At 41.4% G+C, this 25,119-nt stretch overlaps 4 protein-coding genes across 5 annotated transcripts in view; 1 reads left to right on the plus strand and 3 right to left on the minus strand.

Moving 5' to 3' along the window:
- LOC144520529 (solute carrier family 35 member C2-like) overlaps window positions 1–5,761 on the minus strand; it is an 8,768-nt gene extending 3,007 nt beyond the window's left edge. Inside the window, exons 1-7 of one of the 2 annotated variants that reach the window (XM_078254294.1) lie at window positions 5,657–5,761; window positions 4,351–4,561; window positions 3,944–4,094; window positions 3,631–3,694; window positions 3,419–3,491; window positions 1,370–1,538; window positions 581–664 (exon numbers count right to left, since the gene is read on the minus strand). In XM_078254294.1, coding sequence (XP_078110420.1) covers window positions 581–664; window positions 1,370–1,538; window positions 3,419–3,491; window positions 3,631–3,694; window positions 3,944–4,094; window positions 4,351–4,461 — 652 coding nt within the window. In that variant the 5' untranslated portion in view covers window positions 4,462–4,561; window positions 5,657–5,761. Of the gene's footprint in view, window positions 1–580; window positions 665–1,369; window positions 1,539–3,418; window positions 3,492–3,630; window positions 3,695–3,943; window positions 4,095–4,350; window positions 4,562–4,974; window positions 5,204–5,656 lie in introns of those variants that run through there. The other variant, XM_078254293.1, reaches the window with a different exon arrangement.
- Window positions 5,762–5,821: 60 nt separating this feature from the next.
- On the plus strand, window positions 5,822–6,646 carry taf13 (TATA-box binding protein associated factor 13). The gene is made up of 2 exons (XM_078254295.1): window positions 5,822–5,882; window positions 6,020–6,646. The coding sequence occupies exon 2, from the start codon at window positions 6,021–6,023 to the stop codon at window positions 6,393–6,395; it is 375 nt and encodes a 124-aa protein (XP_078110421.1). The 5' UTR covers window positions 5,822–5,882; window position 6,020; the 3' UTR covers window positions 6,396–6,646.
- A 1,306-nt stretch (window positions 6,647–7,952) lies between these two features.
- tnnc2.2 (troponin C2, fast skeletal type, tandem duplicate 2) lies at window positions 7,953–11,035 on the minus strand. Its single transcript, XM_078253839.1, has 6 exons — window positions 10,998–11,035; window positions 10,207–10,280; window positions 9,537–9,680; window positions 9,012–9,126; window positions 8,765–8,901; window positions 7,953–8,058 (listed from the first exon to the last, which is right to left on the minus strand). The coding sequence occupies exons 1-6, from the start codon at window positions 11,033–11,035 to the stop codon at window positions 8,027–8,029; spliced, it is 540 nt and encodes a 179-aa protein (XP_078109965.1). The 3' UTR covers window positions 7,953–8,026.
- A 2,314-nt stretch (window positions 11,036–13,349) lies between these two features.
- LOC144520174 (troponin C, skeletal muscle-like) lies at window positions 13,350–23,422 on the minus strand. Its single transcript, XM_078253840.1, has 7 exons — window positions 23,253–23,422; window positions 20,829–20,919; window positions 17,713–17,767; window positions 17,177–17,320; window positions 16,338–16,452; window positions 15,075–15,211; window positions 13,350–13,683 (listed from the first exon to the last, which is right to left on the minus strand). The coding sequence occupies exons 1-7, from the start codon at window positions 23,420–23,422 to the stop codon at window positions 13,652–13,654; spliced, it is 744 nt and encodes a 247-aa protein (XP_078109966.1). The 3' UTR covers window positions 13,350–13,651.
- Window positions 23,423–25,119: the final 1,697 nt, after the last annotated feature.

Genomic DNA, 25,119 nt, shown 5'->3' on the forward strand with positions numbered 1-25,119 from the left:
TTTGCTTACTGCAGTGACAAGTAGAGCCCGACCGATATAGGATTTTTAAGGCTGATATCGATACAAATATTTGGTGTTTTAAAAATCCCATATTTTGATATATCGGCCGATATATATTTAAAAAGAAAAAAAAGATTTCCCTAACTTATTTGTAGTTATTTATGAGTCCTCACTAAAATAATATGATAATGCAGTTTAAAAATAAACTTGTTTTATTGTTACAACAGAACAGAGGAACATCAAAATATATTAAAGTTCTGATAAAAAAAATGTATAAAAATGCAAACTTAAAGTCCTTTGAACAAAAAGACAATAACAATAAACAAAAAAAGTGTTGCCAACGTTGTAGAGTGCCCTCTGGTAGACAAACTATGCAACGCCAACACTCATAACATGGTTGAAGCGGGTTTTGTCTGTTTTTATTTAATTTTTTTAATATTCATTCATCAGGCATTATAAATGCCGATACCGATAGTTTGGAAAATGCCTAATATCGGCCCGCCGATATATCGGTAGGGCTCTAGTGATAAGTCATGAGAGAGAGTGAGGAGGTCAAACCACAGTTTAAGACTATACTCACCTTCATTATACAGGAAGAGGGGGAAGAGGCCAAGGAACATGAGAGGTTGTAGGTGGTACATCGTGTCTATTGGGTTCTGAAGGCCTGGAGGGAAGTTGAGAAAGTTTCCAGTTTAAAAAAAAAATAATTCTATTTCTCAGTTATACTAAAACATAAATAAACACAAGGTCAACACGACTATTCAATGTAGCGAATAGTTGTGATAGGGGTTATATTCTAAGGCTTGTCTGATTCTTCTCTGAGCTGCGTGTTCAGGTTCCTTTTTTTTTGTTCCCATAGGTAGATTTGTTTTGCAGCAAAGATATCTATTATTAGATCTATTATGACACATAATTATGAAAACGTACTAAACACTCATTGATACAAGTAATCAAAATCTGATGCAAATATTCAAGGTTCCACCAACCAGGACATAAGAGAGAGAGAGAGAGAGCGCGAGAGTAATATATACATAAGTGGAATAAAAGTAATTTGAATTAGAGATGGTCCGATACCATTTTTTGCTTCTGGATACCGATACCTGAACTTGCGTATTGGCCGATACCGAGTACTGATCCGATACCAGTGTGTCATATATTTTATTATGTTTTAAGAACTGTATACTACTATCCCTGTATGGATGTGATATTATTTCTATCTTTGTTGTCGGTCTGGCTCAGGTTAAACTCTTTGTGAAACATGAATGCCACAGAACTTTCTTTTATTCTGCAGTTTGACAGTCAGTTATAACGGAAAAAGAACATAAATAAACTACTTTAACGTATATACTGACAGTGACTCAACACTGACCAAGCTCTGCTTTCTGCATGAGGACCTGAGTGAGGGTCCAGCGGATCCCGCCTATGAAGGACGCCAGCAGCACCATGGTGAAGCCCTCCAGGTTGAACTGGGTTGACTCAAATGTAAACATAAACAGACCACTGGAGATCAGCAGGACCACCAGGATCAGGAATGGGTTCTGGTTGAAAGGGACAGAAGAGAGAGACAGTGAGAAACAGCAGGAGAAAAGAGCTGAAAATGAGAAATGATGAGAAATCCAAAGAAATAAGACAGGGAATAGAAAGTAACAACTGAAATAAATGGAAGATTAAAAAAAGGACGCTGATGGATAGAAATAAAGATTGACCAAATCCTGTGACTCCCATGACTGTACCGGTTGGTTTTTCCGGTCGCTGCCATCTTGCCAGTCAAAAAGAGTCGATCTCCGAATGCAACGTAACAGGGAGGAGAGTAAAGATGGAAAGCTCCTAAAGCTCAGTTCCATATAAATGCACGGATCATTTGTTGTTTTGTCGTATATACATTGACCTTGTAGTTGAAAAGGTGCCTCATATAAGAATGACATTTCTTCCTATGGAGTCTGTTCATTCGCATTCGGAGATCGACTCTTTTTGACTGGCAAGATGGCGGCGAGCGGAAAAACCAACTGCTAAAGTGAGTTGTTCAAAACCTTTTTTTAGTAAACTCAGTGTACACAAACAATGTTCTCAATGCTCGAGTTCATGTGTAGAGCCCCTGGTGATACTTTGAGCAAAGTTTCTTGTTGTGTTGAGCCTTCTTAGCGTTTTAAAAATAGTGATTTTGATGTGATCACAGTAGTGCCCCTAGCACTCCCATTCAAAAGGCCATTTGACCCAAAACGAAAATACGGTCAATCTTAAATGTGGTGCTTCCGTCCTAATTCTGCTTTTCAACGAAAGTTTGACTCACGCACATTCACAAAAAGTCCCCAGGTTGCATTTTGGCGAAAGTTACGCTTTAAATATGTAGAGGTCACTGAATTTATTAAGGCCTGCCTTTTGCCATTGGGCAAATACAGGATCTAATTGGCCTGGGAGGAAGATATGGTTACCACATGGGACTATAAATAGAAAAAATCTGTCAGACTGAAATTTTTTCTGTTAAGGGAGTGATGATGATACAGTATGCACGCATTCGCTTCTGATTGGAACCAGTCAGCATTTGGGACCTGAATCCAATAAACAATTTTTGTAGGGTTGCCGCCCAGTAATAGTACCAAGTACTAATTATGCTTTTAAACGAAAGTTTGACTCACGTACATTCACAAAAAGACCCTAGGTTGCATTTTGGTGAGTGTTACGCTTTAAATTACAACTCTCAAGCCTTTTGTCCAGGTTTGTCTCTTTGTTCGATCCATTATTATTATTATACATCTTTTCTTAGTCTACAGTACCGCTAACAACCGTTCCCTGCTAATAGTTCTAAATTGGACCCCAGAATGAATAGCCATGGTGAGTGCAATCATCGATGGATTTCCTTGATTGTTCAGTGGCGATCAACGTAAGATAAGTATCCTAGTCTCCTAGCAACAACATCTAATGCTGGCATGTTTCTTCATTAGAGAGAGCTGTTCTTATATCCTGTGTTTGTAGCGTATGTGGCGACAAGCTGTTAAAGTGGAGTTTATCATTGCTAAGTGAGCTCAGCCACTATACTGCTACTTATAAGTGTACTCGCAGATGTAAACAACAAAATGACCTGAGGCACTTTTCAGTCATGCAACAAATGTATCTGATTAAAAATGCCACTTCCTATAATATAGCCATTATGCTTTTGTTCAAAGTTGCTGAACTTCCTGTTCTTCATTTTGTATGGATCCAGAAATCAGAGCAAAAGCATTTCCTTTTGCATGCACATATAGTCTGCATGCCAATTGCATTGTCAGTATGACAAGGGAGCATAAATCAGGAAAAAACTTATTATATAATTTAGCGATGACAGAAATATTTCATGCCACTATAAAGATGGTTTTAGTTTGGGTGTTTTTGTGTGGTCAACACATTATTTCCACAAATGTTTGAAAAAAAGGTCACTCACCGGCTCCTCTAGTTTAAAGACCAGCGAGAAAAAGAGGATGAAGAGCACTGCTGAAGACTTGGTCATGGTGTACCTTGAATGACACAAGAAAAAAACACACAAAAGAATGAAACAATCCAACTGGTTAAATACAATATTGATAACCTGAAGTCTGTCAGTTCATATTGCAGTTGTATCCTCTATTAAAAAGGATACCCAAGCAAAAAACTTACAAGCTAATGGTGATGAAGAGGAAGCTCCAGTTGGAAAGTCCGATATCCAGTGCTGTTGCCAAGGCTGGGTAATAGGGACAGATTTAAGACTTTAAGAAGACAAACACCTTGCAATAGATACAATTATCTTCAACTGTCCCCTCAGGTGTGATGTAATGTTTGTATCAATATGGACTTTAGTCAAAGTACTGTTCACTGAAAGCTTAGTCAGTGAACATGATAGGAGCTGACTATCAGTCCCTTTTCTAATTCTCTATTCTCTGAATACACTGTCCTGCATTTAGTTAGGTAAAACTCTCCACCAAAATCTCACCTGTGGGAGCCACTTTATGGAGGTAATCTGTCCAGCTCAGAATGATGCGGGGTTTCCCTGTCCAGCCCTGCATGGCCCTTCGTGTTAGTGCGGACAGACAGAAGTTGATGGCGAGGTGAACTAACGTCATGAAGAGGGGATAGTGGAAGTCCTGATAGAGAGAAACAGACAGACAGAACTCAGATGGCCAAGTGGCGGTAGATTGTCCAGTGTCTCAGGGTTTTCTTAGGTTCCTGACTCCTGAGACACTGGGAGATGGCCTACTTAATACCTCCTCCAAGACAGAAACACTACAGGTTAACCTAATTTGAGGATTTCCATTAATCACCCCAAAGAAAACCGTGCATGCCCTGTGCAGAGTCTTAGTGCTGAAAAACCAATAGTGCTTTAAGAACTCCTTTACTTACCTTCATCAGCCATTTGTTATAGAAGGTGATGCCTATAGAGAAGACATAGTAAAGGAGCACTAATCCAACAGTGCGAAGCCCGCGGCAAAGGAACTGGACAGGGCACGCCATACAGGGCTAAGTTACTAGGTTTTGGAAAAGACAGCTACTGTAGAAATGGTCATCTCCAAACTGAATCTGCACCGCTTCCTATAACACCCATAGCGGATTGCTTTAAGAGAGGGAGAGACGGACAGTCAGCGTGTGGAAGAGGGAGAGAGAGAGAGAAACAGAAACAGGGTTATGATTTGGTTGCATTTGTGTAACGTTACAGCTAAACAATTAGCTAGATAGTTAGCCTGGTTATCAGAGTTATAGACAAGCCTGCTGCAATAATAGCTTAACGTTAATGGCAACATTAGTGTTAGCTCAAGTTTGACAACCACCATCAGCTAACTGTTAAACCACGTCAGCTAAGTTAGCGGTTAAGCCACGGTTAAGATACCTGATGTTAACCACAGTTAGCCAACAAATATTTAAACAGGAATTGAATGTGTTTACTATTATTAACTAAACAGCCTCGGTTAACATTAGCTAACTGATGAACTGACCAGTAACGTTAGCTAAGATAACGGTGGCACTCACCAGATGGTTGTTTGGCTAACTTTGAGAGGTCCAATTGTTTAACGTTACATCAGCGTGCTATGTAAAGCGGTATTGTATGCGACATAGGTTAATTAACGCTAGCTAACTCTATAAAAAATAAATAAGCCGTCATTTCTTGACATAGAAGTTACGCTCCATTAAGCGTTCAACATTATCACTCGCCTTCTGCAACTAGTGACAGTGCGCTCCCAGTTACGTGTCATTTTCGTAAGGCTACACCCACACACTGAACTCCATTGATCCCTTCTACAAAACATGCATTGCATTATAACCTAAGACCTTGTTTGAAACGGTGCGAACCATTATTTAATTCGGCATTCACATAAGTTAGCCCACCCAGATGTAGTATGATTTAGTACATTTGGACTTTTCTGTGTTGGTTGTCATTCTTCGATACCATCCCCATGGAGTTTTTTTTTTTTTTTTTTATAAACTAAAATAATAACGTTACGCACAAAGCGCAAAAAAAATCTAGTGCAAACGTGAGTTAATCAAGTGTAAACAAACGCGGACTTAGCTAACGTCAGTGAATTTACAATGTAGCTAGGCAGTTATGCACAAGAACGCGAATATGTTAAATTGTCATCTTTTTAAATTGAGTTTGGCGCGTGTCAGCGGCAAACAAAATGAAGTAGACACATGGCTAGTTAAATAAACCTACCGTCAGTCATGTTGACTATATCATGGCTGAGTAACATGCAAACTTTGGGGTGTGACGTTATGCAGAAATTACGGTCTATGGGTATAGCTAACACTTGATAGAAAATAACCGCAAGGGGCAGTATTTTTCCTTTTCTTTTTTACAGCAAACGTTTGTTCTCCCCAGGAAACCGAGGCGGAAGTCAACAGAGACCACATCCTGTTGTGTTCCTGCGCTAAGCTACAAGGTAACGGTTGTTTTCTTTCTGCTAGAAATTGTGTGGCCTGTTTAACTTAGCTTGCATTACAACTCACGCTTCTACATAGCGGTAATGTGCTTGTAATGCTCCTAAATTAACCAGTCTACTCATGTCTTTTTCACCAGAATGGCGGATGAGGAGGACGAGACTGGCTTCGATGAGGAGTTGGATGACGGATCCAGCGGAGTAGATGTCGGCCACGGGAAGAGAAAGAGGCTCTTCTCCAAGGAGCTCCGGTGTATGATGTACGGATTTGGAGACGACCAGAACCCGTATACTGAGTCTGTGGATATTCTGGAGGACCTGGTCATCGAGTTTATCACGGAAATGACCCACAAAGCCATGTCTATCGGACGCCAGGGCCGCGTCCAGGTGGAGGACATCGTTTTCCTAATTCGCAAGGACCCCCGGAAATTCGCCAGAGTCAAAGACCTACTGACCATGAACGAAGAGCTGAAGAGAGCCCGCAAAGCTTTCGACGAAGCAAATTATGGCTCATAAAAAAACTTTCTTTCTTTTTTTAACCTACACCTAATTTGACAGTTTTTATTTTAATTGCTGTTCAACTGAATTGTTCATTCGCCGACCTGTGTTTTTGAGGATTTTGTTTAGCCTTAACTTGCTGTCCAAAGTCTGTTGTTTGTGGTGTTTATCATTTCATACGGTGGTATATGACCGTGAGGAGAATGTCAAAGAGTTACCTGGTGTCATGCTGTCTGGGACTGTCTCAATAAAGAAACTTACATATTGTTTTCATTTGCCCAGTCATTAATGTTAATTTCAGCACCAGAATACCCAGAAAAGACTCTTCCTTAGATCTGTATGGTGACATTTATGTCTCAACTGTTAACATGCTTTTAGTTGCATTATAGGTCTTAAAATTGTATATGACCCCAGAAAGTTTGCAGCCGCAGTGTCTCCCTCAACTTAGTACAGTGTTCTATTGACTAGAAAAAAAATCCAGCTTTTTCAATGTGAGTTCTTCTGTTTTCTCTCGTGTTCTATGACTGTAAACTGAACAATTCTTGACAAAACAAGACAGTTAATATTGTCACCTTTTACTCTGGGAAAGTGTGATGGAAATCTTTTACTGTTTTCTGTCATTTAAATTGTAATAATAAAAGTCATATAAAATAAAATAATAAAATCTGTCATAGCCAAAATGATTAGTTGATTGATACTGAAAATAACCGTTAGTTGAAGGCCTAATGACATTTGAAATAATTTGTGATAGCAAGTTGCCTACTGAATTTCACATGCTTAAACCCTGTTTAAACTGCATGATGACATCTCTTAGTCTCAGTCAGGGGGAAAGCCAGCAAATCCGGGCCTTGAAAAAACAAAGTTGGGTAAATGCCTTGGTATTTCATGAAGTAATCCTGGTGGAATTTCTTTGTGTCCTCTCCTGGCGTGAAACCCTTAAAATATGCATATTGCACTTGTGACAGCATCGATACTTTAGATGTACACAAAATGTACTGATAACAACAAAACTGGCTGTGGACAAAAAGAAGAAACAAACCGATTTTATTGATATTCCTCAAAACATTTTTTTACACAGACCATAAATATGACAGACCAGCTACAAGTGAGCATGTGTTAATTCATTTATTCTGTTCAAGCAAGTTTCTTCTTTGCACAGTAATTTGGTTGAATGAATTGGTCTAAGCAGCAGGTAACAGGCTGCCGTTCTATCTAGATCTACATCTAGATCAGAGCTTTACCAGCAGGTGGGTGGGGGGGATGGGGGGGGATCGCCGATGACACACGCCTGTTAACGCATGCATGCCACATAAAGGTGTGTGCAGTGAATTTCCCCACTGCAGCCTTGCCATCCTGTCACGGGGTACAGCGTCAGCACAGCATCCATGGGCTGTCTGCATTCACAAGCAAGCTAGGGAAGAGTATAGCCCCCCCAGCGACCCCCCGCCGGGTGCCCTAGCTGTCTGTTGAGGATGTCTTAAGGATGGAGAAGCGAGGCAGTGAACCAGATGGAGAAGTGGGAGGAGAGGGAGTGTGTGGGGTGGGTGGGTGGGTGGGTGGGGAGTTAGAGTGGGTCATTGGGGGGGTTAGATGCGATCAGAATGGGGGTTCACGGGGAGGAGGAGGAATGTCCATGAGTCTTTCAGGTTTTACTGCACATTCTCCATCATCTTGAGGAATTCTGGAAAGGAGAAGAGAGATGGGGCATGTTATTGAGATGGGATGTTTCAGTCATCATATATACCTAAAATATCTCAACAAACTGAAAAAGAACTGAATCCTACAAGGAGTGTTTTTTAACTTCACATTAGTAGCTCAACTAAAGTCTTGAAATATGTCTTTTTGAGGTTGTGTCATTTGAGACAAGGCTTAGAGGCTGAAAACTATTTATCAATTCACAAAATATACAAAAAACAACAACCAAGAAGCTGGCATTAAAGTCAATAAAACCTCCTAATACTAGTAGCCTACAAGGTATACTATAGTAGTAGTTCCCAAACTTTTTTTTATGTGAAGGACCCCTAAACTGACACAAATTAGCCCCCATGTCCCACATGTGATAGGATTTTTGCTTATTACAGAAAGTGTATGAGACACATGACCATCATTCTGCCACTGAGTTACTTGTATTAAAAATGATTCCCCTGTTTACTGGGGACCCCCGTGGAATCCCCTCGATGACCCCAGGGCGTCCCCAGACCCTACTTTGGGAACCACAGTACTATAGTACAACAGAAATAGGAATACTCTGGGGCTGCTAAAAATCTTAAATTACCACAGTGCCATAGACACTCCCTATTGGATATTAAATAACTGGAAAAGTCACGTTTGACCTAACACGTCCATCATCATCATCATCATCATCATCATTATCATCATGCACGTACCGTCATAGTCCAGCATGCCGTCGGCGTTCTTGTCTCCATCCTTCAGCAGCTCATCAATCTCATCCTCTGAGATCTGCTCGCCGGTGCTGCGGATGATGAGGGCGAACTCCTCTCTGTCGATGTAGCCGTCGCCGTTCCTGCACAAAAGACAGACATGTATGGGAACAAATAAGTATAACATACTGACATTTCAGGAAAGGAGTATAGCATACTAAGTGTACCACGTAGCCTAATAGTGTGAACGTACTTGTCGAATACACGGAAGCACTCTGCCAACTCTTCCTCGCTCTTGCCGGCCTGGTCCTCCTTTAGCAGCCTCACCATCATGACCAAGAACTCCTCGAAGTCGATGGTACCGCTACCTGAGTGTAATAAAGAAGCCACATAAGTTATTAACAATGGTCAGCCCGAACAAAGGCCCAAAGCCCTGCGCGCTGCTTGTGGGACACGACAATGCGCTCGTCTTTGCGCACACATTTACGCATGAACCACAGTTACAGAAAACTCTGGAAATAAGTCATCCCAGAATGTAAGGATTTTGTACAATTAAAAGAAAAGCCAAGAATAAAATTGCCTGCTGATTTTGCATTTAGGGTCGCTTAGGCGCGTATCACAATAGATTGCATTTCGTAATGTTAGATACTTGGTTTATTTGAGCTGATATGGAAAACCTATAAAGTGCCAGAGTCGTGTATTGCCTGTGCGTAAAAACACTCATTACGCACAATAGGCCTGCTGTGTTGCTGTCAGAGATACATTATCCGTTGCTCACCGTCCTCATCGACCTCCTCGATGATCTCATCCAACTCCTCTCTTGTCGGGTTCTGGCCCAGCATCCTCATCACCTGACCCAACTCCTTGGTGCTGATATCACCGCCACCGTCGGTGTCGAACATGTCGAAGGCGGCTTTGAATTCTGGAGAAATCAGAGTCGAAAGAATGTGGCTCGTTACTCAAAAAACTGGCGTAATTTCTCTGCATCGATTACTTGGCTGTACACGTTTTAACTGAGAGCAGAAGGACATTTGCGCTACATAAAATGAGCCTCTGCATTTCTTTATAGCCAGAAAAACCGGGGAAATCCACCCATGTGTGAACAACTGAAGCATCACGTTCTATCACCACTGTGGTATTGCGCTAATCATCCCTTTGCTCGTTAAAATCCGAGTAATACTGGGGCCTGATTCCACGCAGATGATCGAAAATTGTCTGCCTTTTTTATAGGAGCTCGTTCTATAATCATTCTAAAAAAATAATGACTTATTCTCAATTCACCTTGATATTTAGAGGTGTGATTATTGAAAACAACTAGGCCTTTAACTTAACGTTAACTTTTTTTTTTAAACTGCTTTATCATTTCATAAGTAATCTGTAAACATTACTGGTTCCTAGACAAAGTAACGCTATTACTAAAGTAACTTGTTACTGTAGCCTGTACTCACCAGCCAGCATTTCCTCGCTCAGGTAGGAGCGGGCTTCTTGTTGAGCGTCAGTCTGGAAGAAAACAGGGGCCACACTGTCACTTCGTCATTTCCTACAGGCTTGATTGAGCATTCCAGTCACATCCCTATATATTTCCGTACCCTTTAAAACCCTATACAGTATTTATTTTCCCCTATATCTACATTAGGCTATATAACCCTACATTTTTTTCTAATGCCACTTTTACTACTTTTGTTTTTGCTTTTTATTCTATTCTTATGAACTTATTTATCTCATGTATGTTGTCATTTCTATCTATGTGTGTTTTGTTTTAATACCACACTGTAAAGCACGTCAAGTTGCATTTCATTGTATGAAAGGTGCTGTACAAACAAAATTATTATTATTATTATTATTATTATTATTATTATTAGGCAAGACGACACCATGGTGACAGTAGCAATCAGCGTGCCATATGATCCGTTTAAAAAAGAATATTACTAATAACACTCTAAATGTTTAGAATATCAAATATAAATATTTAAGTTCAAACTATAATAATACCAAGGGTGAGTAAAAAATACCATACATTTAGGATTATTCTAGAAATATGATTGTATTTTTACATAACTGTATGATTGTGTTGGTGATAGTACCATGCTGCTTCTCAAAAGGATTCCTGAGCTTGGTAAAACTGAGTCTGGCTATTTCAGGCTCAACACATTAAGCTCGCTGTATAAGGCGTGCAGACACTTAATCCTTGGGAATTTGTTGCCTAAGCAGAATCTGCACCTTCCCAGCTGACACCCACCCAGCTCCCCATCTTAACTCTCCACCAGGATCAGGCATATTTACCATAAATAACTGACTTAAATCTTTTTTTTGCATTTATTATGAATTATATTAAAATAAACAAAAAATGTTTACTCTGAAAATGTAGTTTTTAGAAAAAAAAGAAGTCAAATTTAACAATTTGATTAGAAGCCAACAAATAAACATCCGAACCTTATGAACATAAGGAGTTGCTTCTCAACAACTCAGCAGATTGATTTTTAGATTATTTTATGCCTTTATTACTCAATCAATAAACCTCACATGCTCTCATTATTATGGTTTAATAACTAATGGCTGGTTGACTGACCAACTTGAAATAGTTCAACGGGTCATGTGCACAATTGCACAAGTCTTACCATGTTTGTGGATTAGCTTTTTCCCCCCCAAATATCCAAGGAAAAGAGAGAAGCCAAAAGGAGTGGTCAATCCGCGTGCACCCCAACAGAGAGACTAGACGTCAAGTGAAGATTCAGACACACTTTAAACGGGACAGCCAGGTCCCGCCCCCTGCCTCTCGCAGGCCTCCAGATTTAGTATCCTGAACTTTTAGGGTTCTGGGGCCATGGCAAGCCAATCACGCTTTGGAGAGGAAAGCTCTTGTTTCTTTAAGTTGCAGGGTTCAGAATGTAAAAGAGGTAAACCCAGAGTTTTTGTGATCCAGCTCAAGGTAGAACAATCTAGGGGAAAGAATGGAGATGCTAAATGAATGAAGTTTTGGGGAGAATGCAGAGTTGCAGAGAATATTTCACTGTGTCTGTCTCCTGGTTTGTTTTGGGAGATGATCAGAGGTAGGATGTGATGAAGAACTGTGACATTCTGTAAAAGAATTCATACTGATAAACAAAATGCACTTACAAAAATCCAAAGAATGCATTAGGTTAATCCCTATATGGCCCCAAAGCAGCTTTCAGTCATGATCGCCTAAAATAACCACACTAAAATATAAACAAAAAGATTTTGCAGCTCGTCGGTGCACACTGTCGATTTCTATTTAGGCCTTGTAAATAGAAGACAGTGGAGGCTATGGGTTCTGTGAATCTGGGCGTGAAACTCAAAACCGGGAGAAAAATGCTATGGAGCTGGACCCCATCTCACCCAACCCCCACCCCTCTCTGCCTCCACCCCCTTTAGCCGCGAATAGCCGGCAGATTTTAGGCTGAGAGAGGACAGGGACGGGAGGTAAGCCCCTGATAAACACAACCTGATGCTCCTTATATGGTGGGTGGTTCCTGAAGGGAGGGCCCGAGGTGAGAGACAGGAGGGACAGGAGAGTAGGACAGGATGCTGAGGAGGGGAGCAGCCGTGAAGAAAGGGGAGGGATGTCGGTTTTGAGAAGTGGCGGGGGGGCCTGCAGGTTATATACCCAGGGGCAGACCTGCGTTTTCCAAAGGAGGAGAATTAACTCATCTGTTCTGTGACTGCCTCAAGCCACTAATGCTGGCCGGCTGCTCGGCTTTACCTCTCCTGCTGGGGATGAGCCACATTGATTTCTGTGCTGGGATACCACTACTTGAAGATCAATGACATAGAGTTGCTGACAGACTAGGCGGAAAACAAATTGGAAGAGATTCATTTCAATTAGATAACTGAAATTTCCTTAGATATGACGGTTCTCTAGTGTTGAATGAGACAGGGTACGATGGCATACAGCACCAACTATGCAAATTATTTCAAAACGCAGCTGGAGGCTTGTTTGAAGTTGGGACTGGAGTAGGGAGATAAGACCAGTTGTAGTTAGGACGGTAGGATGTTGTCAGTGGTGTAGAAAGTGCATGTGCGTGTGAATCAGCGTATATGATCACTTTAAAGATTATTTTTTGGGGGCTTTTTGCTTTATTATATGGTGACAGTGAATAGACAGGAAAGGGGGAGTGAGATGGGGGATGACACGCAGCAAAGGGCAGCAAAGTCAGATTCGAACCCGCGCTGCTGCAAAGTACTCAGCCTACATGGGGCGAACGCTCTTACTGGGTGAGCTAGAGGCTGCCCCGATATATGACCACTTTATGAGTGGTCATGCACGTGTGTGTATCTGATAGTAGAAAGGCCAGAAAGACAGTTGTAATGTGGAAGTCCCAGAAAAAGGAACAAAAGTCAGTCAGTCAAACAAAAATCAGATGAGATAAGACGTGTCAGGCATGCATGGCAGAAAAATTTGCAAAGATGAACAAGGAGAAAGTCAATTTATTTAGAAATCAGAAAACAGGGTGGAGAAGATATTCAGCTTTGAAGAGAAGGAGGAGGTGGGTGGGTGCGGGGTGGTTGTGGGGGGGGGGGGACGGGGGTTTAAGCTATTGGTGTAGCATTTCTGGAGAGACAGCAGCTGCAAAGGGGACAGCTGGGTGGCCGGCTCAAGGAGGTGGCCAGGGGAAAGGGCCTTCGTCTTAAAAGGTTTGCAGGGATATTTATAGAATTCCTCGCCGAGCCCCTGGGTTTCATATGAGAAGGCGAATAAGGGTGGGGGTGGAGGTATTTCACTTGTATCCATTTAGACGTCTCAGGAACAACCACACGTTCATAATTGCACAGGGTTCATAGCATTTCGAGTTTGCTCTGAGCACATTTCCATCCGATAGCAGGCTTTGTTTTCTCTCTGAGGAAAAGTCACCAAGGAATGTAGAGCCGGCCTCATTACTGGACGTTCTCCATCATCTTCAGAAACTCTGGAGAGAAAAAGAGGGCATCAGTCAGTCAGTCAACTAACCCACCAAGACTGATCGATGAATAACTGCACAGTGTGTGGACAAAACGTGTATGTGAGGTTTTTGGTTGAAGTCAAATCACGGAGAACGTGATTGTTAAGGCTGTATATGATGAGCAATTCTTTATTTCTTTCATTCATGTCATCATTTTCAAAGAAGGACTAATATTTCTATGTCTGCTCTATTCATGCGCACACAGACCGAAGTGTCATTTTCATCCATAAAATGCCTCATTATGTATTTATATACATAAGGAACCTGTCCACGAGTGCAGAATTGTGACGGTACAAACTGTTGACCTCTTCAAATCCATATTTCATGAGGAAACTTGTATTATTTTTGAGGTTAATGAAAGGGAAAGTTAACATAATCATTCTGCCTCTTAGCAGCACAGAGAGTCGTGAGATAATATCAAGATTTAGGTTCATCTAAATAGCAGGAAAAACTGAGATTTGATGGTTTTACAGTAAGACTCCCAACATCAACATACAGTATCTCTGATTGCTCTAAGAGACACGGTGGAGGCTGTTAATATTCAATATTCTTAGTCAACCAAAAACATTTCACTTTCAGGGACTTATATATATAAAGGAATACTTCTGCATTCTATGACATATGCTAACTTGCTTCTTTTTACCAAGATTTAGATGAGAAGATGAGAGATTGACGCCACTGCAGGCTGTATATGTGAACGTTATTTTTTGTTGTCACTTTTTAAGGTCATTTTCTTAAGAAAGAGAGCGAGAGAGAGAGAGCTTGAGACCACTCTTATATCTGACCGTGTAGCCAGAAGCTGGTTATTTTAGATTAGCATAAAGACTGAAAACAGCTAGCCTGGCTCTGTCCAAAGTTCACAAATTCTGCCTACCAGAGCCTCTAAAGTTTACCAATTGATACGTTATGTCTTGTTTGTTTAATCCCTACAAAAGTGTAAAAATTCCCTGTTTCATTGTGGGTTTAATGGGTGCTGGACTATTTCTTGGCCAGACAGAATAACTTCCTGCAGTCACCGTGAGGTTGCTGATGGAGACTCCAGGTAGGTTACAACAAATAGTTGTTTTTATTCTTTGGTGTTTGTACGGATAGAGCCAAACTAGCTGTTTCCCTCCATTTCCAGTCTTTATGCTAAGCTAAGGTAACCGGCAGCTGCCTCCAGCTTCATATTGAACGGACATAAATAATTTCAACCCTTTCCTCTAATCAAGCTAAAGCACTAAAATTGTTTGTCAGTGAATCTGGAAGTCCAGTCTGTTTTTCTCTCCCTCTGATAATCTAGCAAACATTATGGAAGACACTGTGTAGTCCACAGGAGTAAAGAAACTCATTTTGCTCTATACGTAACTTAATCTCACCATCAAAATCAATCCTTCCATCTTTGTTGTTGTCTGCTTCACCGAACATCTCATCAATATCTTCCTCTACCACTGGTTCTCCAGTGAGATGGAGGATTTCTCCAAACTCCTCCCGGTCGATGAAACCATCTCCGTTCCTGAGGATAAAATGCAAATTGTAATTCATGGTGTGAAAGTTAATCTCTCGCCTTCCTGCTCTCTTCCATCACCACACAAACATACCGTGGATTTAGTCTTTAAAGAGTCTCAGGCCAATTTTCAGCAAAACCTTTATATTTTAACAGCCGTAACTGTGGCCTGTGGCTAAACTAGAGTCCAACAGAAACTTGATATTTTAGGGCTTACAAAGTTGCTTTTTAAATACATGCATAACATCAACAAACATTTTTGGATAAGTAACCTTTAAATGTGCTTGCTTGTTGAAGGTTTGTGACCCGGCAACCATGTTGAAAACAGTTGAGCCCAAACCAAGCATGCCCTGCGACTGAGTGATAAACTTTCTAATTTTACAGCTAACCAGTACACTAAAATATATTTTCTGAAAACGTTGGAGGTGAGAAATAGACAATGCAGTAACAGAATCTTGATTCATATGTGATCAGCACTGCTGAGTTTAACAGTTTGATTGAAGTTTGCTAACAAGTTTGCCATATTCAGGGTCTGGCTGGTCCACACACCATTCCGGGATGGGAGAAAAACGTGCTCTAGTTTATTGGCATTTCTTTAAACCAATTACAATCATCATGGGGCGGTGCTAAGCGCTGCACTGAGCCCCTGTGCAGCTGCAAAATAGCCTCGGGAAGGAAGTTGTTTTGGTGCAACATGTACGTTCAAAAGTTGTTTTAGTCGTGCAACAGAAAACTCAGATTGGACAGATAGTCTAGCTAGCTGTCTGGATTTACCCTGCAGAGATCTGAGGAGCAGTTAACCATAGTCCTCATACATTTTGAGTTTAGAATTCCAATACAAAGGAAGTGTAAGGTACTGTAAATCTGTCCGAAAATAAGGACATATGGCAGAATTTCCGGCAGCAACGGGGCAATTGGAAGGTCGAGATGGATACTTTTTGCTTGTCAATTATAACCGAAGCGTTGTAAATACAGATTATAGGTATAGTACCACATAAGATAAGATAAATAAAGTTGATGCACTTTTGTTAATGGTTCTTCAGGCCATAAAAATGTTTCCTAATTCTAAAATATTCTAATTTATAGGTTTTTCAATTTAGCCACAGCACAACATGAGATTCTGAATGTGTCATACTTGTCAAAAATGCGGAAGCATTCTGAAAGCTCTTCTTCACTCCTTCCGGCTGAGTCCTCCTTTAACTGTTGCACCATCATGACCAAGAACTCCTCGAAGTCGATGGTACCGCTGCCTGAAGGGGGGGGGGGGGTGGTAAGTGAGGAGGGAGAGGAACAAAGCCAAAGCTGACGTGGCGGCAAGGAAGCTACACATGCAGTGCAACCTGAGTCCCATCTCCACTGCACTGTCATTTATGATATTTATCGCATTCAAGCAACAACATACCGTATTTCATGACTCATACCCTCCTTGTCTGCTTCTCATTTCAATATTTTTCTATTTACCACTACACTGTCTAGTAATCCCCCAAATGGCCTTTGATAACTCTTGCTTTAAAAGGCACTGCACCATTTTAACATTACATTTACATAAATGTCAGTTTACACATCACAGGGTATCCTACTCAGCCTGTGAACAAAACACAGCAAGTTAAAAGACAATGGCATTTACAGGCAGGTTGGATCTAATCAAAATGCTATTGTATTATGGGAATGGTAGAACAATGTTTTTGGATCTTGGCTCAATCTGGGGACTAAAAGTCAGGATATCTGAGTCTCTCTCGCTTTGACTTTTACTGTTCTTTCTCGATCTCTGTCACAAGTCACCCAATTTTATTGAAGTACAATACTTAATTCTCTGTACTTCTTCAAAGTGCAAGAGTCTTACAAATCCTAGCTGTTTCTAATGGCTTCCTTGTTGTTTTGAATTAATGCCGCAGTGAGTGGAGAAATTAGTTATAGTTACTTATCCCTCCATTAAGATCCTTTTTCTATTTGATGATCACTCATTGATCTCACCATCCTCATCAACCTCCTCAATGATGGCATCCAACTCCTCCCTCGATGGGTTCTGGCCCAGCATCCTCATCACCTGACCCAACTCCTTGGTGCTGATGTCACCGCCACCGTCGGTGTCGAACATGTCGAAGGCGGCTTTGAACTCTGGCCGAGAGAAGGAAATAGTTCAAATTCTGACAACACCTAAACTAGCAAAACAAAATATATATAATATAATATAATATATAATAGCCCTGAATCTTGTGCTAGAGATAAGAAAGTTATAACAGCCTAGAAAGATTCATTGATTGGATAAGTGTCAAAATATCATTCATGTATTACACAAAACAAATGACCAAAGGGAATAATCAACTGGTGGGATTTCCATGAAACCATTTCGAGTTCAGTCCAAATGACCTGCCATTCTTTGTCAGAAGCAGATTCAATCTGAAGTAATCTGAACAGCAGAACGTTGAGATGAAAATCAGTGTAAAGGTCCCTCATCAAGTGTAATCCACACACTGATTCACGTCTTGAACAAATACAGAAGTACTGACCTGCAATCATCTCCTCAGTCAGGAAGGAGCGGGCATCGCTTTGGGCGTCAGTGGGCTTAAGGGAGGTGAATGGAAAAAGGTGGAAAAATGAAAGAAGAGGTGGTCAGAAGAAATGCTTTCTACTCCCTGTGGTCTGCTCAGTGGCACAGCAAGAGGTTTCCACCGGAAAAATCTGCATGTTTGAGCTTATTCACTTACTCTACTGGTGACCACTTTCCAAGGCTTTCTAAAGCATTTGAGACTCTTTTTTTAGTGTTCTGATGCCTTGCCAACAGCTATTGAGACTTTTTCATTGCATTACAGGGTTGGTATCATTATTGTATCGTTTTATTGTTGTGATGGATTACTTATTTCAAGTAGGTTTCTATTTTCACAAATTGATTTTCATTTATTTAATTTAAAACATAAACATCGTTTAGTGGGATAAGACAAATGTTCAAATGATCCTTCAGTGGTACACTGTGGTCACTTTACCTCCTTATAGTAAAGCCCTGTTACTCCATGCCAGAGACAGAACTATCATTGACAAAGTGACAGCCAAGGCCTGGAAATAGCCTCATGTCAGGTAAGAAGTCATGTTTAATCCTCTGCCAGCTGTCTGCTGTCATTCCTATTGAATTATGGTTCTTAAAGGGGAACACCACTCAATGTAAAACATGTTATTCCCACAGTTAGGACTTTTGTTTGATCTGGAAGACGTAGGAGATGTCAGGATTGTTGGGGTTTCATACTAAAGCTGGTTTTAATCTCTGCCGTTGCTCTCTGATCAACAACATTCCCACCTGTAGTTGTTCTTCCACTCCATCTACCATCTTTCCGATTTGATCTTTTATCCAGACTGTATGCCTGATGACATCACAAATTTATAGTGCACTGTCGTACATCCATTTGGAAACAGCAAGAGCAGCCATTAGTGCTTGTACTGAGCAATGTGTTCATTTTCTTAGAGGAACGTTGCTGCGAAATTTTGAGTAAAGTTGATCAAAGCATAGCAAAATAACAAAAGAATATTTACTCAACATTTGAGTGGTATTCCCCTTTAATTGTCATATAAACCCGTGTTCAGTAGTTCAGGAGGACAGTACATTTTCCCCCTGTTTACTAGACAGAACCTCAATAATATCGCAGCACAGGAGGTCACACAAACCCACCCATGAGTTCGCTATAGCTATTTTTAAGGTGAGATTAGGGAGAGGATTTGAAAGGGATTTTCTCAAGGTGAATGTCCTAAATTAGGACGCTCAGAAAAGGCAGCAGGTCTTCTCAATTTACTCAGCTGTGCACTTTCTATCTTTAGTAACGCCAATCTAAATATCAAGCTAAATCACATCAGCATTTTAACAAATAACAAAGAGGAGTTACAGAAGTTAAACATGTAAACTAAAGGCTCAAGAAGCAGGTTACCAGTCAGGAACATTGCTTTTTCTGTTGTCTGTAGCAAGCATTGTAAAAATATAGACAGCCAAAGTATTTCCCAAAATTAATTTCCCAAAAAAATCAGGAATTGCAAGAGATGAAACTCCAGCTGATCACCCAGCTGTGCTGCAGATGCACTGGGGTTGGTTTGTTTTTGCTCCAGATGATAATCTCCGTCTTCTGCCACCTGGCATTTATCCTCATCAATTGAAAACAAAAGCAAATCCTCAAAGATTCATCAAAACTAATTTTCCTTTTCCTTCTCAGTTTTTCGGTTTCTTACCATGGTGTCCGGCTGTGCTGAACAACAGACACCAGTAAAAACGACAGACGTCTGGGAAAGAGAGGCTCTTGACTACACAGCTCAGGTGGCTTTACTCCCCACAATAAGTACCCTCTCATCCCACTACACTTTCACAGAAAATCATCACGATTGGACAATAGGCCCCCTCCTCAGACAAGAGACAGCCAATCAAATCCAACTTTAGTTTGTGCCCTCTTACAATCTCCTGATGGACATCCCCTTGTGTGACACACTCACCAATCCCCCATATTTAAAAAACAGACAAGCTCAGTGACATTCATTTAAAAAAAAAAAAAAAAGAAAGGAAAGAAAATCATGCAGCTGTAGGGTTATTTTGGCAGAGGATCAGCTGAGTATCACTTTGCCGATGGACACTTGATTTAACATACTACACAAGAACATGAGTGTATGCACGCACAAGCACGCACACACACACACACACACACACACACACACACACACACACACACACACACACACACACACACACACACACACACACACACACACACACACACACACACACACACACACACACACACACACACACACACACACACACACACACACATACACACACACACCTCCCTGCACACACACACACACACACACACACACACACACACACACACACACACACACACACACGCACGCGCACACACACACACACACACACATCTTTGACATAATGCATTCCCTAGCCCCTTACCCTAACCTTAACCATCACAACTAAATGCCTAACCTTAACCCTTACCCTCACCCTAACCATAACCTAATTCTAACCTTAATCCTAAAACCAAATCTTAACCCTCAAACAGCCCTTTAAAGTTGTGGGGTCCAGCATTTTGGCCACACAAAGCTGTCCAGACCGCACAAGTATACTGTATTCCTGGTTTGTGGACCCCACAAATATAGTTAAACAAGAACACGCACACACACACACACACACACACACACACACACACACACACACACACACACACACACACACACACACACACACACTAACACCTCCCAGCATGCACAGATTCTCTACCCCTTTACAGTGTCCGTTAACCGATCTATCCCCGTGTCCCTGTCGCCACTGTTGCAGACTTGTCCTTGCACTTATGACATCTCTAATTTAAGAGGTGTGCAGATGGACTTGTGATCTCACACAGCTGTACCCCTTCTTTACACTAACTATTTTACCTATTGGTGTATCTCCCTGTCAAGAAGTAAACAAACAAAAATATCATATAGCCACCAACTGGCAACCCATAATTAGTACGTCAATCAGTTGCAAGGCTTAATAAAGAGCTAAATTGAAACTGGAGCTTTCTGGAACTGTTCCAGCAGTAAGAAAACATTATTAAAAATCCCATTGTGACCACAGTGACTGCTGCTGTATAAAAACCCTCATGGTCCATAACAGGAGGAGGTTGGTGACGTGGATGGCTGGGTCATAAAACACAGGCCGTTCAAACTGGGTAGTGAAGTTTGTGTCCCTGTGAAAACACAAGACTTTCACTCAGGAAACACGTGTTTGTGTCCCGGGAGTACTACTGAAGGAGACCGGTGTTTTAATCCAAACCATAATCTTTTTTCTAATCTTAACAAGTCGTTTTGGTGCTAAACTTAACTGTCGTCGCTTATTGGCAAATTAAACACTTGCTATACTGTAGCTAAAGTTCATGGCAATCCATCAGGTAGTTTTTGAAATGCTTTAGTTTGAACCACAGTGGTGGACTGACAGGCATCCCTACAGTGTGGTTACAACACAAATACACTATTAATAGAACAAATAATGAGGAGTTGTATTTGTCGGATAGATGCAATCTAACCTTTAGCTAGGAGTCTCTGCTGATGAATGTAGTCTACACACAATTTTAAGCAGTAAGTCTCCGCAGTTTCAAAATTCTTTAACTGGAAATCTATTTATGTCTGGAGTACTGTCTCATTGGCATGGAAACAAGAGCAGCTGTAGGATCAAAAAGCATGCACGCAAGATATTCAGTTACTGTAATAAGATGCCATGTTCATTGTTCATCATTAAAAGGGAACAGAAAAAAGAAACCCAAAATCTGAGACACTTAAAAACTTATAAAAGATATGATGGATTAAGTACAGAAACAGAGAGGCTTTCTCAGCAGCTATAGGACAGGACCCTGACTAAAGCAGTAATTAAAATGTTGGTCAAACAGTCTCCTTTACAAGGCTAAAGCAACTAAACAACAAATGACACCCAACAAAAGGCTAATCCAACACCTAATTACTCACCTGGAAATTTTACCTGCCAGAGATGTGATGCTATTGTTCACAAGTAGAGAAAATAGTGATGTATTCAGCAGGCACTGACACTTTCTGATAAATGGGATCTCACTGATGATCTAATGCAATGGGATCTACAGGGGATTGGAGTGATTTGGAGAGCTGTAAAGGTTTGTTGAAAGGACTAGATGTTGCAATCCCCAGGTCCCTAGTGTTTGCACCACTTCTAATTCGGGAGTTCTTGAAGGATGGTTGCTATAAGGCTTTACCAGCAGGACACAGTTGTGTACCTCAGCATCACAGGGTGTTTCGGCCAATTATCACAATACACCCTCTGCTGAGGCAGGCCCACCACAGGTTGATCAAGCCTGGGTATGTGTCCTGCGGTTAGCTGTTTGCCTTAGCAGCCCAGGTGGTACTGCTCCTCTTCAGCCACAGCCAATGGCTCGTCCTCTCGGCGGTGTTGGCCAGCTCTTTGATGGCTTGTCTATGACCCTGTCCCCTGATTCCGACGTCTTTAAGGAGCTTTGCTGTTGTGCTGGCTACAAAGCCCCTACACCCCACCTGCACCGGGCGCACCCTTATCTTCTAGCCTCTGTCCTCTGCCTCAGCTGCTAAGTTGGAGTAGCGCAGCTTCTTACCCTCTTACGCTTCTTCGATGGCGTCCTCCCAGGGAACTGTCAGTTCTATGATGTAGGCAAAAAAAGTCATATGTGATCATTCTTTTTTTCTCTCTCTCTCATAGATAGAGAGAAACTTATGCACTTGGATTTCACATTTTTAAGAATCTGTGTTTATGGGTTGATTTACACAGTATGGATGTTTAAATGTATGCGTGTACCAGGTACATATGTATAGTGTATACATGTATAGTGGCTCTATGGCAACGTTGGTCAGTCGGTTGATCCGACACAGCCTGAAATATCTCAACTACTATTGTACGGAATGTTATGAAATATTGTACAGACATTGGTCTCCAGATGGTGAATCGTATTGACTCTTTAGGGTAAATTGATTTTTCATCAGGAAATCATTTTTATTTGTAATGTAAACACCTTGGATACGTTGCTGCTACTGTGGACATTTTACACTACTGAAATAAAATATCGAAACAAAAACTGATTCCATTCCAAAACTTATTCCGTTAAAATGTATGTAATTTGTGAATAAATGTGATTTGATTAATTTATAGGACGTACTTGTCATTCCAGGTAGGCACAATGACTAATTGATATACTTGTTTTTCAACTTCCGGTGAACCATTGAACCCTTGTTCGGTTCTTCCCCACAGTTCAGAGTTCCCTTTGAACTGAGCAGTTTTGCTCCCTACGGTTTGGAATCTTACTTAACATGGCTGAATACCCTGTGCTGTCCACATTGCAGGTAGGCTAGGCTCTGTGGAGTAATGTCTGGCAATGCGAGACTACATTGCATGGAAGCACTAGGCGATAGGATCGGAACGCACCCATTTTATTTAGCAGTATGGACACACCTCTTCTAATAATCCATTTAACTTCCCCTCTCCCTTCTTTTTACTCCCTTGTCCCATTATATCCATCACACTCTATACCTTTTCTCCTTCCCCTCTATACAACACTCCTTTTTCTTCCACCATTCCACTATTCTCCATGTTTTGATCCGCTCCATCTCCTCTTTCCAGCTGTACCTCCTCTCACCCCTCTCAGTCATCACCCCTGCCTTTCCCTGAGGGCCACAGTGTGAGCTCAGCTTCCATGCCATCCAACTTATGTCACCGCCTTCATTGAGTGTCTGTTTGGGGGCCTGACTGACAGCACCAGATGATGCTCTGCCCGGCTCAAGACTTTTCTCTAGTTGGGTGAGAGAAAAAGGTTTGGAGGTGTGAGACGATTTTGGTTTGCAGATCAGCAACAAAAGACCAAGAGGAAATCCCTTGTCCTCTTTACTTCCTTCTATTCCTGGACATTCCCTGGGAGAGCATCTGAACCCTGTAGATAAACACACCCTATATAAGGCTGGAGGTATGCCATCGCTCCTCCCCCCTACAGCCCTCTATCCCTCCATCTCATGCCCCTCGCCTGTCATTTTCGTCACTGTCTCTTCTAGCTCTCATGTAATTTAAAGTTTTTCTGCAAACATTGTTAGATGTTGAACTAGACATGACATCATTTAGCTGACGCTTTTATCCAAAGCAACTTACAATTGTTACATATGTCAGAGGTTGTATGCCTCTGCAGCAACTAGGGGTTAAGTGTCTTGCTCAGGGACACATTGGTTGATGTACCACAGTGGGAACTGAACTTGGGTCTCCCACACCAAAGGCATGTGTCATATCCACTGCACCATCACCACCCAAACGCCAGTGTTGTAGTTGAGACCACCTAAACCGAGACCAAGTCATCATGAAGAGTGTATCGAGACCCGAGACAAGACAGAGGCTTTGAGGATTTGAGACCGAGTCAAGACAGAGACTTTTAGAGTTTGAGACCTGGGCTGCGGTCGAATAGTCAATTTTGCTTAGGAAGGTTCCTAACAGAGTGAAATGACCCAGAAGTAGTTAAAGGTGCAGTGGGTATAAAACTAACTTTCTGTCATATTTGCTGAAACTGACCCTATGTTCCAGTAGAACTACATAAAGCAGGTCATTTAAAAAACAATCCAGCTCCTCTGGCACCACCTACAGCCTGTAGTGCGATTTGCAAAAATCCACAGCTCCCTGTTCAGATGCACCAATCAGGGCCGGGTAGGGGGGGTGTCTAACTGCGTGGCAAATACTGCTCATGCACACGCATTCGTTCTCCCTTGTGGAGGGAGGGGCTTAGGAGACCGTTTTGGGCTTTACCGGAAAGGGGGGAGGGACTGAGAAGTTGTCGATCAAATTTTTTGGCTAAGTCCTGGATCTTCGCAATCCTACCTACGGCACCTTTAAGTGGCGGCCATGATAAGAGCTGTGCGAATTGTCTAAGTGATAAGGAAAGGTGCTTCATGCTTCCTTTGTTACCTCTTTTAGCACAGGATACACTGGACCATCCTTTACAAAAGGAAAGGAGATAATGCCATCCCACAAGTCTTTGCGGCAGAAAAATTTAAGAGACATTGCAACACATCTAGGCCTAATAATAATAATGTACTTTATGGCACTGTTTGAGAACTTTACTCTCCTCTCCAATGCTTAAAATGACAGTGAGCATGTGTTAATAGAACTGTGAATGAATGGAGCACACGGGACAGCGGTTTATTTATAGCCCAGAGCAGCGTCTGAAACAAGTTACCTGTTCGCCCCTCATGGCTTATTTCAATATATATGTTTAGTTAAAAAGTCACTACAGATATAACTACATTGTTATTAGGGATGCACCGAATCCAGATTTTTGGGGTTCGGCCGAGTACCGAATCCACTGGTTAAGAGTCTTCCGAATACCGAATCCTACTCCGTACTGAAGTTGCTACATTTTGGC

Source organism: Sander vitreus, chromosome 7 (assembly GCF_031162955.1).
Source record: "Sander vitreus isolate 19-12246 chromosome 7, sanVit1, whole genome shotgun sequence".
NCBI classification, from domain to species: Eukaryota; Metazoa; Chordata; class Actinopteri; order Perciformes; family Percidae; genus Sander; species Sander vitreus.